The sequence below is a fragment of the Monodon monoceros genome, unplaced genomic scaffold (assembly GCF_005190385.1).
Source record: "Monodon monoceros isolate NGI ecotype Baffin Bay Population unplaced genomic scaffold, NGI_Narwhal_1 Super_Scaffold_12, whole genome shotgun sequence".
In the NCBI taxonomy this organism is placed as follows: domain Eukaryota; kingdom Metazoa; phylum Chordata; class Mammalia; order Artiodactyla; family Monodontidae; genus Monodon; species Monodon monoceros.
In genome coordinates this window covers 39,014,826-39,027,991 of record NW_021703768.1, presented here as the reverse complement: position 1 = coordinate 39,027,991, position 13,166 = coordinate 39,014,826, and the positions used below count along the sequence as shown (strand labels likewise).

The window sequence follows — 13,166 nt, the reverse complement described above, 5'->3', positions numbered from 1 at the left end:
GCCAGAGATGAAAACAGAAGTGCTCTCTCCTCCCAAGAGAATTGTTCCTTCAGGAAATATCTTGTGTTGTAAAAACATATTCCTAGGGCACTTACTAGTATTGGTGTCGTCAGTAACAAAGAAGAAATCCATTCTCTGGAATGTAAAACCAAGAATTCAGGTGATGATGCCGCGGAGCAACTGGGCCCGTTAGCCACAACTACTGAGCCTGCGCGTCTGGAGCCTGTGCTCCGCAACAAGAGAGGCCGCGACAGTGAGAGGCCCACGTACCGCGATGAAGAGTGGCCCCCGCTCGCCGCAACTAGAGAAAGCTCTCGCACAGAAACGAAGACCCAACACAGCCAAAAATAAATAAATTAATTAATTAAAAAAATCATGTAGACTATAATAACTTTAAAAAAAAAAGAATTCAGGTGATGAATCAAAACCCTTGCATTGAAGCTCTGTCTCTTTTATTGTGCTCTTTGTTAGTATACTCACACAGGTTGTTTCACACATCTATGCTTCAATATTTACATTGGCAAGGTAGAAAGTCTCTTGTCCAAATATTTATTAAGCCGAGGAAAAGAAAACAGGACATATAAGATCTCAAAGTTAAAACATGCTACTTTGTTGCAATATTTTATTGCATTGATTCATCTATTAAATGTCCTCCACCTTAGTTAGACCTTGCAGTTCTTCTTCTTTTTTTTTTTTTTTTTCTTACCTCAATAGCAACGCAAATGTTCCATAAACTCCGATGGAGTAAAGAAACTTCTCTGTCAGGTTCCTGGATTTTCTACTGAATCATGTTTTATCAGATCAAGGCAAACTTGCTTCTCGGGTGTTAGGGATCCTGTTAAAGAAAGTGTAACCAAGTGTTGGCTGGAGGGTTGTGTTCATATATCAATGCCACAAGGACCACCAGTAGAACACAGGAAAATTCTCTTCACAACCTCTTCACTTAGGATCGGTGCACAGCTTTCATCTCAGATTCATTTGAGACAACCTCTTCAGCTCATAAAGTTTAGAACAAAAACCAAAATTATATTGTCTTAGTCAAAGTAGACGTATTTTCCTGTCAGGATCCCTTTCTCTTCTGTCAAGTTAGGGCTGGAAAGGCCTTTAAATCATGTAGTGCAGTGGTTTCCAAACTTTTTCATGCAAAAGGGCTCTTTTATCAAATGAAGTCTTATCCTAAACTCTGATCTATAAGATGATCTAGAAGTGGCTCTGTCTTGGTTGAGACAGGGAAGGAGGAAGTCTACCCACCCTGTCTCTCATTCCACCTGGAACCACTGTCACATCTTCAGAACCATAAAAGTCTGTGGAATGTATTTTGAAAACAACTGATCTCCTCTTTCATTTTTCAGACAAGGAATGTTAATTTGCTCCCATGGTGAGAGGATCAGAGCCCACATCTCTTGAACACATCTATTAAACACCTGTGCTCTTTTTATTACACTATCCCTTTTGATGTTCTCCATTTTCCTCTAGTTTCTTATTTCCCACAGCATAATTGAGTTGGTTACCTCTGTGTGTCTGTTCCACACACTTGGGGAACCTGGGCGTAGGGGGACAAAGTAGAACAGAAAAATGTAAAGTGTAGCTCGTATATAAGAGTTAGACACCCAAAGGTAAATTAAAGAAAGAGGAGACTAAATTAGGGTAGAAGAAACTCAGAACAGCCGTTCTCAAACTTCTGATTTCACTTCAAGATGTTCAGTCATTAAGGACGCCAAAAACTTGTAGTTCATGTAGTTAAACATCTCTTTGATGTTTACTGTTATAATAAGTAAAACTGAGAAGCGATAAATATCATTTCAAGTAAATAAGCAAAAGCCAGGCAAAGAGGTAGAACTTACTGCCACCACTCTACTTGCAAAATACAAAAGGTCATTATTACATGAAAGAAAAACCAGCAGAAAGATTTCATAGCCTTTGCGCATCTTAGTTCCCTAGAACAGGCAAAGTTTCTATGATTCCTACATGGAATTGCTGTGAACAAATACAGTATTGTAAGAAATCTATTTTACTTAGAGAGAAACTAAGCTCTTTAAAAGTTCTTGTAATTTGTTACAATCTGTGATTATTTGGGGTTCTAGGTACCTTCACCATAGGCATCTTTGCGGTAGATATCTTCATTGGGATCATTTTCACTGCATAACGCATTGCCATAAGGCAATTTTACTGTAAAAGATAAAATAACTGACAGTTTGGTTTCCTTTCTCCATTGACCCAGTGCTCCCATTTTTGTATTACATGGATCTGAGACCTCATAATGGTCTCTACGGTGATGAGTAAACATGGTGGTCTTAAAATAGTAGATAACAACCATGTATGTCAACTTGATAGGAAACACGGTGATAAAACGGAAGTGCGAAATAAGAGTGTAAAGCCAGACTGCATACCTTACAAGAAAATGATAACATACCAGTTTGCAAATCCTTCAGTTGATTTGAAGGCGCAGAGTTGAACCCACATTTCCCATAGGACATTGGAACATCCATCAACGGACAGGTGACAATATGCCAAGAACAAACAATATGTAGAGGTTCTCACAACGCAACACAAAGCTCAGTTACAAATGTGCATCCCGGTGTTTGGAAACTGATACCTCTCTTAACAAAGAAATTTTAACAACAAAGAAAAAGTGTGATGCTGAACAAGGAGACGAATCAACAGCAAAAAGAAAAAAGTAGAAAATACTATAAATGAACAAAAATACTTGGAAGACAAGTGCTTAGGTTCAACCCACAAAATAAAATCAGTTATTTGCACAGTATTGCCATGAGTCTACACACATTTTAAGTGTATTCAAATATTTTGTATTTTGCAGTAAAGTCTTTTTAACTTTGTTATTCACTTTTCATATTCCAGTATGTCTTTTTTAATGTCCCTCTTTTATTTTTCATTATTTTATCTTTTACAGCAAAAAAGTGTTTACAGCAAAGATGCTATGGCAAAAATACCAGACCGGATCATTCTTATGTGCTCCATGCCAGGCATGTTAAATTCCATAGTCATCTTTAGAGTGACTTAGGAATCTGCCCACCGTAGTCTCTGAACGTCAAACCTTCTACCATTCTCTTTCCTTTCAAAAATGAATTGCATGCTGAGCTGATCCACTTGCCATCATTCTCCTAATGTTTCCTTTGTGTGCTCTCCACAGCAAACTCTCAAAGCTGTACAAAGACAGGTGTCCACAAAACAACCCAGGTCTCTGTAGGGCACAAGGATGAATAGCTCAGCCCAGGAATGCTGGACCCATACACACACACACACACACACACACACCCCAGACTTAGCCTCAGGATGTTTTTGTTTTGTGTAAAGGATGCTTTCCAAAATTTCACTCTGTTCAGGAGAAAAACCGTAATGCATTTTAAAATCTGAAATGTAGCCATATTTTTTTCTGCACCAATGGCTAAGAAAATGATAAATATAAGGAATGACACTGTATTAGAAATTCAACTCATACAACCCTAGGTAAGAAAAAATCAATCATATGAAACCATACACATTTTTCAATTTTTCCTTTTCAATGCACTGCAAATAATACATCTTCAGTATATTACAAATAATACCTTGTTAGGGGAAATAAAAAGAAGAGAAGAGAAATAAAAGTAGGAGTAGGAGAAACTGCATAGATAAAAACTTTTAAAAAATACAATCATTTCTCTTGCTTCCACCCTCTCTTTGTAAAACCCAATCAGCCAATAAAGAAAAATGATCTTAAAGTTGAAAGAAAGTTATGAGAAGTATCTCTATGATTACTTTTGAAGTTTCCAGCCTCCAGTACTTATTTCTATGATTCGAATGTTACTGTGACAGATACAACATTAACATTTGCAGAATCTGAAAGAGATACCAAGAGTGAAATAACGCAACTGTGCACAAATAAAATGTCCCCACAAGAGGAAAGTGTCAGGTGAATAGTGACATATACCAGAATACTGATGGCATTTCAGGACTAGTGTAATATGGAAAAAAAAATAGTGAGGCATGCAGGAAAAAAATAGGTTAGGTGAATATGTCCTAGAGAAATGCTAGTCTGGAAAATTTACATTCCCCTTTTCATTTTTCTAAACTAAAAATACATGGTGTGGTTTGACTGGAAAAAATGTGTGTGTGTATTTTTAATAGGAGGCACTGGTGTGCCATGTAAATGACCCATCAGGCAACACAGCAAAAAAGATCAGCTATAGAGTTAAAATGACCTCATGGAGGCTACACAAGACAGAGGTGAGGATTTGCTGTGTTCTGTTATTGGTGCCCACTGGGCAGTAGCAGAACCCTCTCCCCTTCCTGGTTAGTGCCTACAGCAATGGCCCCTGAATGGTCTTTCTGGGGGCTATTTAAGCAACTGAGAAAATGAGAGTATAAATACATTAAACCTGACAGGAGGGCAGGGAGGCAACGAACTCATGTACTAATCTCAAACTGAGTAGTTCTAGCCATGTGGCCTTGGGCAAGTCTGTGAACCTCCTTATTTTATGTATGATAGTAATACACCCAGGAGCATCGAGATAAAGCACAGGATGTAAAGTCTTTCTTTCTGAGATGCCAGTCTCCTAACTTCCCTTTCTTCTCTAAGGGCTATCTGGTCTTCTCTGGGCATCGATTCAGTGACATGTTTGTTTGCACACCAAGTTTCACAGGTTTTTATAGAATTTTATTAGACTCCTTAACCAAGACTTATAACAAATAAAAGGATCTGCTTCATAAATATAAAGCTAATATAGAGTCCTCATATTTAAGATTCATTCTAGTACATTTTCATGGGCTACTAGAAAAGTCTGAGTGTTTAGCTGTTTTTCAGAGAGAATTGATCAATGTTCTCTCTCTGGAGTCATGGGGACATGACTGGGACCTAAGGACCTAATTTCTCTTGACTTCCCATTCTGTTTCCCATTCTGTTTTCTTTTTACATAGTTTTTCCCTCTTCTGGCTCCAGAGGGCTTTCCTCTTCTCTTTGACAAATACTTTTAACAGCACTCAGCCCTTGAGGGATGTGTGTGTGTGTGTGTGTGTGTGTGTGTGTGTGTGTGTGTATGTTTGGGCCAGCAACTGTGTTCTCTTTTATTTTTTCTGTATAGCTGATGAAGTTTCCATTTTTTATCTTGTAACCATTTATGTGAGTTTCTGTTCTCAGCTTGCAAATAACTCTTGAGCTTGGCTCACCATTTCTATTGTGATGCATGAAACTCACTTGCCCTGGAGTGACACACACAGTCATAGATCTGCCCCAATCTGCACCAAAACCTGCCCTCTGGAGAACGGAATGCTTCTGGGGTTTTCTTCCCAAGTAATTCCTGGCAGAGCTGAAGGCTCTAGTTGTCCCTAAAGAAATTCTGTTGTCTGGGCTTCCTGGCAAAAGGCCTCTGTGTAAAGCACACCCTCCAGGAGACAAACCTGCTCTGCTGGAACTTTCTGGTTTCATTGGTTTCAAACATCCCTCTCACAGCTCAGAGACAGAAGCAATAGGGCTACTTCGGGAAGTTGCTCTTTTTATCTCATACTCTCTTCTATCTGGGCATTGTTTATAAAATAACGCTGAAATTTATAAAATGCTGTAATATTTGAGTTATTTTTAATCTACCATTGCTTGCGTAGCAATAAAAATACAGGCAGTGATGAGGCAACATTCAATAAAACAGCATTTTATTGCTATAAAACTAGCCAATGGGAGCCTTCCTCTGAAGTCTGTAACTCTAGGGAACCAACAACAAAGTACACCAAGGAAACTCCTGTTTTTACATAATTCCTCTTCCTTAATTAATTAAAATGTGATTTTTAGGCTGTCTCATAAATAGGCAACATTACGTAAGACTGAGAGGGAAAAAAAACACCTGGAAGCTACTACTACCATAATTTGTATTTATTCCCTGATATGGTGAGCATACTATTTGTCGTCTTGCTTTTTTTCCCACTTAATTTACCCCCAAAATATTTTCCACGTTTCTATGAAGTCTTTATAATTGTCATGTTTAATAGTAACACAACTGTTTTTCTCACTTCAGGAATGGGATTCCCTTTTGTGACTCCATTTTTGAGTTACCCTAGTTAATACACAATTGTGAGTCCTCTCTCTGATGTATTAAGCAAAGAAGAATTGTTATTTTATTCAGTCTATAGCTTTGATGAAGACTTAGAAGCACAGACCAAAAAACAAACAAACAACAATGGAGCAATGGCAGAGAGCTCTAAAGGATTTATTTTAGCACTATGCCCACTACCACAGAATCCTTTCCTGGTGTTTCAAGATGGCAATACCACACTGACACATTTGTATTCTCGGAGACGATTACAGAGTTCCTGGCCTCCAAAAGAGTAGCAAAAAATGACCTTGGTTCAGCCCTAGAGTGCCTAACAAAGACTAACACTTGTGAGGGAAACTGAAGGAGCCATAGTGCACACTTGTTTGTCTTTCAAAACTTACCTAAATTCGAGTCAAGGCGCTTGAAGTATTAACTTCATTGATATTTCAGCAGAGCTAATTTCTGTTGCTAAGCTTCCAACGGTGTGTTACATGATAGGAGACCTGGTAAGATGGTTCACCCAGTATCCTCTGACAGCCAGTCAAGGAATTCATCATCACCCACACAGGTTTTTCAGCATGGCCATTTTCCTGGGTGTAACAGTGCAGGCAAAGCTCCCTTCCCATCATCCTCAACATGAACTGAGGTGAATGCAGACACATTGTTAGGAAGGCTGGTACTGCTAATCCATGGAGTAAATAAAGATACAGTCTGTCATTTTTGCAGCAAGATTTTGTACTGGCTTAGAGAATATTTGGAAAGATTTTCAAGTCTTCAACACAGTCAAAAATTCTTCCCCTAAAAACATAGTTCCAAGAATTTCTCCTCTAAGTCTATAGAAAAATATTAAATCTAAATATTAATATCTAAAATATAACACAAATGAACTTATCTACAAAACAGAAACAGACTCACAGACATAGAGAACAGACGTATGGTTGCCAAGGTGGAGGAGGGAAGGGGGAGGGACGGACTGGGACGCTGGTGTTAGCAGATGCAAGCTAGTACATACAGAATGGATAAACGACAAGGTCCTACTGTATAGCACAGGGAACAATATTCAATATCCTGTGATAAACCATAATGGAAAAGAATATTAAAAAGAATATATGTATATATATAACTGAATCACTTTGCTGTACAGCAAAAATTAACACAACATTGTAAATCAACTATACATTAATAAAAAAAGAAAAATATTAATTTGAGGTGGCTAAAAGAGTCCAAAGTAAAATAAAATGATAAAGTCATTTAAAAAATCTAAAAGGAATTATGTACAAATATTTACCGATATTTGGGTAGAGAAAGACTGTTTATGTTTTATGTAAGGGGAAAAATATGGAAAATTATCAATGGATTTAACTCCATAAATATTAAAACTTTTATATTTCAACATTATGGACAAAATTAAAGGTCCATCGAAAAGCTGGTTAAAGTATTTGCAACCAAATGACATTGTTAATAACCTTAACTATAGATAGGTAATGAAATAAAAATAGCAATGATAATTCAATAATTGAACACATAAAGATAATAAACAGAAAATTTATGAAAGAATAGGACCAAAAATCTCACCAAAAAAAATGAGGATCAGATCAACTTCTATTTCCCAGGAGATGGAGTAGATATATTTTCCCTATTTCTCGACTAAGTACAAATGAAAACATTAAACATTCTATATGAGACAAATATAAGAAGTCTATGGAAGGTGAACAGAAGAAAGACTCACTAGAGACCTGAGTATCCAAGGGACAAAAGAGTGGTGAGTTCTCTGGGGTTTTTTGTCTTTTTCCCTCATATATCACAGAGCTGAAGAAGCTAGCAACCCAGAAGTGTCAACAGATGCAGACAAAGGAAGCCCCAACAAAAGCCCTTTCTCTCTAGCCAAAGGACCAAGAAAGGGGCAGCCTAACAAAAAAGAGAAGTTTTAGATAATAATCGTTCCATCCTAAGCATCACAGAAAACACACACACACACACACACACACACACACACACACACCACAAAAAACAAAACCATCTGGTTCCACCCTGCCCACACCAGCAAAGGCCTAGTGGAGAGTCTAGACTTCCATTCCCACCTGGCAGTCATGAAGTATCCCTTCCACTCCCCAAGTGGGGTGTTGTCTGAGGATACCCAGTTGTCAGAGCTTTCATCATTGCCCAGGGAGTGTGGACAGCCTCCCTCTGTGGGTTTGGTGGTGGTCTTATAAGGAGCAGTTACAAGGCACTCCTACATCTGCCAGCCAGGGAGGCATTAGTGGAGGCCCAGTGTGGAGTCAGAACTCCCACTCTATCCAACAGCAAGGAGAAGTCCAATTGCTCAGGTGCCTAGGAGGCTGAGTGGGGAACCTGGACTTCCACTCGCACCTGGTAGTAATGAGATGACAGTCCAACATTTTCATCACATTCTCAGGGGCCCCAGGACCCAAAGATGTTTAAGCCATAGCAATATCTTCAATGATAAAATCACTCATATTAACCCCTTAAGCTGGCTTAACTTCTTCAAGGAGTTTCTTCCTTTGGTGGATAAACTAGAATAAAGAGGTAATCATTCAAGAAGACGAACATTTTATCATTTAAATTCTTTGTTAAGTATCCTGGTGAGAGATCTGATATATAGTGTCCAGGTAGCTGGTGAAGAGCCAGTGAGAAAATCCCAATGACAAAGTGGCTGAAAGGATGAAAGAACTTGCTGATGTTGACATGGAAATCATTTGCATTGCAATGCAGCACCTGCCCCAATGCAAGTGTGGAAAATGAGGAAATAACTGAGTTCCATGTCTGAATGTAAGCATGTATGACACAGAAACAGTACATGTCAGAATCTAGGAGGTGAAGGTGACCTGCTCACATGAAGAATCCACAGAAATCTTGAGTCAGGCTTCGGATTTCCATAAGGTTTTGACCTAGGCATTTAAGCCAATCGTATTTGCACTCTAGGCCCGCGAGCCACAACTACTGAGCCTGGGTGCCACAACTACTGAAGCCCGCACGCCTAGAGCCCGTGCTCTGCAACAAGAGAAGCCACCATGATGAGAAGCCCGCACACCGCAATGAAAAGTAGCCCCTGCTCGCTGCAACTGGAGAAAGCCCGCATGCAGCAACGAAGACCCAACGCAGCCAATAAATAAATTAATTAATTAAATTAATTAAAAAAAAAAGTTCAAGGAGTATGGAGGAAATAAGATATTTGTAAAAATCCTTTCAAAGCAGGTGGGACCACAGAATCTTTGTGCTTCACAGACCCAAGTCATCATGATTTGCTTTTACTCTTCCAGATGCACAAGTAAAATGGCTCAGATGCTGCTTCCACCCATTGGGGCTATAAGTATTAGTATTCTTAGCAAAGGTTCCAGATTAACATGCTTGTAAAACCACGGCTTCCTGATACCCTGCAGTTTCTTTTGCAATTTCTACATAATTCTAGTCTGTACATGACATTTTTTGTGTGGAGTTTTAGGCAACTGGCACATGGCGGCCATCTGGCAGGCAGTGGAGAAGCACACTTTTGACATTATAAGATGATGCATCAGTGATTAAAAACAAACCAAAAGGTGGTTGATGTTTATTGTAATGGAGCAGCACAAACTCCGAGGGGATTAACTAATCAGTATTCACAAAGGCGTCTTCAGACTGAAGCACCCACTGTTACTGAAAATCATTTTTAACTAGATGAAATATTTCAGCAACAGTTGCTTTTTGAAACAAAAATAAACAACAGACAAACAAAGAAGGTAGAAATTAAGTAATCATAAAATGCTCGCTTTGGTTTTGGAATAGGTATGTCATGGGCAGCAAATTTGTGTGTGTGTGTATGTAATTTCCTTGCTTGTAATTTTTCAGTTATTCTGCAGGATAAATCCAATTCCTTAGTTTGGACATGAGGCCCTTTGTAGTCTAAATCTCACCATCTTTTAATTCAAGTTCCACAATTCTCAGGCAGTAATCTTATGTCCAACCCATGGAGAAATACTAAGTAGGTCCCCGAGCACTCATATCTGTCTCTTTATCTTCTTGTCTTTACTCACGTGGTTTCCGATTCTTGGAAAGCACGTTACCTACCGTTGACCTGAAAATTTCTCCTTCAAAATTCAATTTCCCTAAACTCTCAAATACACCAAGAACTTCTTTGTCTTTTGTATTCCTGTAGTATATATCCATTTTATCACCCCTAATGTGTATGTTATAATCATCCATATGTTTGTTTGCCTCCCTTTATTAATTTATTTGTTCACTTAACGAATATTGAGCAATAAATATGTGTAAGGCTCGTTCTATGCATAGGGAATACACATCTGTAGTCAGGGTCTGGAATAGAAAGCACTTTGAGTATTTACACCAGAGGGGATTCAATGCAGGATATTGGTTACTCGGGTGATAGAGGAGAGTAGAATCCAAACAGGGCATGAGGAAACGGCTCAGAGGTTACTAATATCAGTTAGTGTGCACTGCAGGAGCTAGCTAGAGCCACGAAGGAGAAACAACTTCTGCTGGAGAGGCCACCAGAGGAACAAATACCCCATCTTCTCCCTTCTCCGGTTTGCCAGTCTCCTGTTTTGCTTCGCACTGTCCAAGTCCACCTGGAAGGCGGCTGACGCAGGAGCATGAGAAACAAAGTAGGCTCAGCTCCCCCTGCAACGCAGAGCAGTGGAAGAGTGCAGAATGGATCTGAAAGCCAAGATGCCCAGGATTGGCACAGAGGTAAACAAATAAAAAGGCATTTCCCTGTCCTCCTGAACATATGAGCATTTCATTGTATTTCATCCCTGTGTTCCCAGCTCCTCACATAGTAATTGCATGTGATTGGTGGCCAATTTACATCTTGAATGCCTTAATTGATGAATGAAAAAATAATTCAGAACAAATCATCCTTATGATCCTATGGTTCCCTCCACAACTGACCAACAACTTCATGAGAAAATACTTTGGGTGGCAGCTTTATCTCTTGATACCAGATTTACTTCCCGCATGGGTATCCGTGATTCTTATTACAGACTGTATTTTCTGTGGTGTTTTGCTCTGGACCTCATAAATCTGATACCATTCCAGGGCTTTAGAGTCCTGAGGATTATCAAGGTCACTGTATTCCAGGTGTGAATTGCTGTGACAATTTTCGGGTTTTGTTCTGTTGTGTTTTGCAGGACATAGCCTGTAACCACAGCTTTTCTGGCAGATAACGCACTCAACATTCTGTGAGCGGAGCAATTAGATTTACCTTCAGCAGCCTGGGGAGGGGATAGGGCATTGGAACCGACCTCAAGCGCTTCTGGAGCAGACATATCCAGGATTCTACTCAACTTGTTGGCAAAACTCTGTAAGTGTTGTGCAAAGCATTTATATTAGCAGCTGTTCTTCTTACTCTATAAAGATCCTCTCAGTGGTGAAGGTCTTTTTCTGGGCCATTATAAATGCCAAAATTAGTTCAAAGGGCATAGATTTCATAAACACTGTGTAGAAAGAGAATTATTTCAGCAAACACTTTGGCATGTTGAGCCTGTGCTTGGAATTGTGCTTGCTGATCAGTGGGTGAGAGAGCCAAAATCACAGCGCAGTTAAGCATCTGAGCTTGAGTTGGATGGCCTTGGTTCCACCACTCACTGAAATGTGACCTTGGCCAAATTCCTGTGCCCTTCTGCTTCAGTGTTCCCATATGTAAAGTGGGGATAATAATAGTATCAACCTCAGAGGTTACTGTGAGTATCAAGCGAAGTGACAGCAATGCCTTGTACGTGGTGTGGAGAACCTGCGGCACAGTAGCTACTTAGCTTTTTTAGAGATATTAAAATGCAGTGAAATGCCTCAAGTTGCTTCCTCTATCCTATTAGAAAATGCCCTAATTTCAACCCAGATTCATTCAATCGGGGAAAATCTGTACAACATACAGCATCTCAGCCTCTAGGGTGTCTCCTAGCTCTCACTCTCTGTCCACCCTCAGTTTGCATTTCAGGATAACAGGAGATCAAAAGAAAGAGTGGAGAAGATAAGGGAGAAGACAGAGATAAGAAAGGGAAATTCAAAGTGGATGGAGTGTGGCCAAAGCAAGACACAGAGCAAGGCCCCCAAGGGGAATAAAATTTACAGAAAACTAAACTCTTCTCATGCTTGTGCGCTGTGCACTCTGTTTCCACTCTCATGGGGCCCTCACGTAGGTCCCCTTGCTTAGCAGAGGGCCTGCCTGCTCCTTCCTCCAGGCACTCAAATCTAACTATCTCTGTTGGTCCAAGGATGTGCTCCTCCTGGGGCCCATAGGAGAATTTTCAACACAGAACATAATTTCCTGAGAAGCTTGAGTAGGTATTGCTTAGAGGCCCAAATGTGATCTTGCTGTTTTCACTCATTAATTCATCCTGCACTGGGTAACTTGCTCATTTATAGCATATTGAGCGTCTTACCCTGTAGCAGCCACTGGATTCAGGTGCACAAGACAGACGTGTAAGTCTAGGGCTTTAGCGTCAGAAGACACAGAGAGACATCAGTGTAAATGAATAATTATGTTAGTGAGAGAACTTTAAACAAAAGTATACATGGGTGCCTTCCTCACACCCTAACTTTCTCATTCTCTTCTCTTCATTCTCAGTTAACTGGTCAATACAGTTTGCCTGTTCAAGAATTTTTTATTGAGTACTTGCTATATTCTGAACGTTTCGGAAATTTGAAGTATAAATAATATTTTCTTTCTCCCTGGGTCTTTACAAAATATTAGGGAGACAAAAAAACCTTAAGAAGACCCTCTTTTTTTTTTTTTTTGCAGTACTGGGCCTCTCACTGTTGTGGCCTCTCCCGTTGCGGAGCACAGGCTTCGGACGCGCAGGCTCAGCGGCCATGGCTCACGGGCCCAGCCGCTCCACGGCATGTGGGATCTTCCCGGACCGGGGCACGAACCCGTGTCCCCTGCATCAGCAGGCAGACTCTCAACCACTGCACCACCAGGGAAGCCCAAGAAGCCCCTCTTAACATACATTACAGTCTGGAAAGAGGTCATGGGGGAGGTGGAGCTTAGCTTGAGCCTACAAGTAGTGGATTGGAGATTGGTTGGTACCTAGAGGTCAGAAGAAGAGAAACTTCTAAGCAAAGGGAGAAAATTGGGGCCCTCAGGAGAGTGGACAGGCTCACGGTGTGTTGAAGGGACACAGGAAAAAACTA

General features: G+C 40.0%; 1 protein-coding gene across 1 annotated transcript in view; it reads right to left on the bottom strand.

Moving 5' to 3' along the window:
- Positions 1-657: 657 nt before the first annotated feature.
- The window catches only part of PARP8 (poly(ADP-ribose) polymerase family member 8), a 202,708-nt gene continuing 190,199 nt past the window's right edge, over positions 658-13,166 (bottom strand). The window contains exon 27 of the mRNA XM_029216107.1: positions 658-835. Coding sequence (XP_029071940.1) covers positions 802-835 — 34 coding nt within the window. The 3' untranslated portion in view covers positions 658-801. The remainder of the gene's footprint in view (positions 836-13,166) is intronic.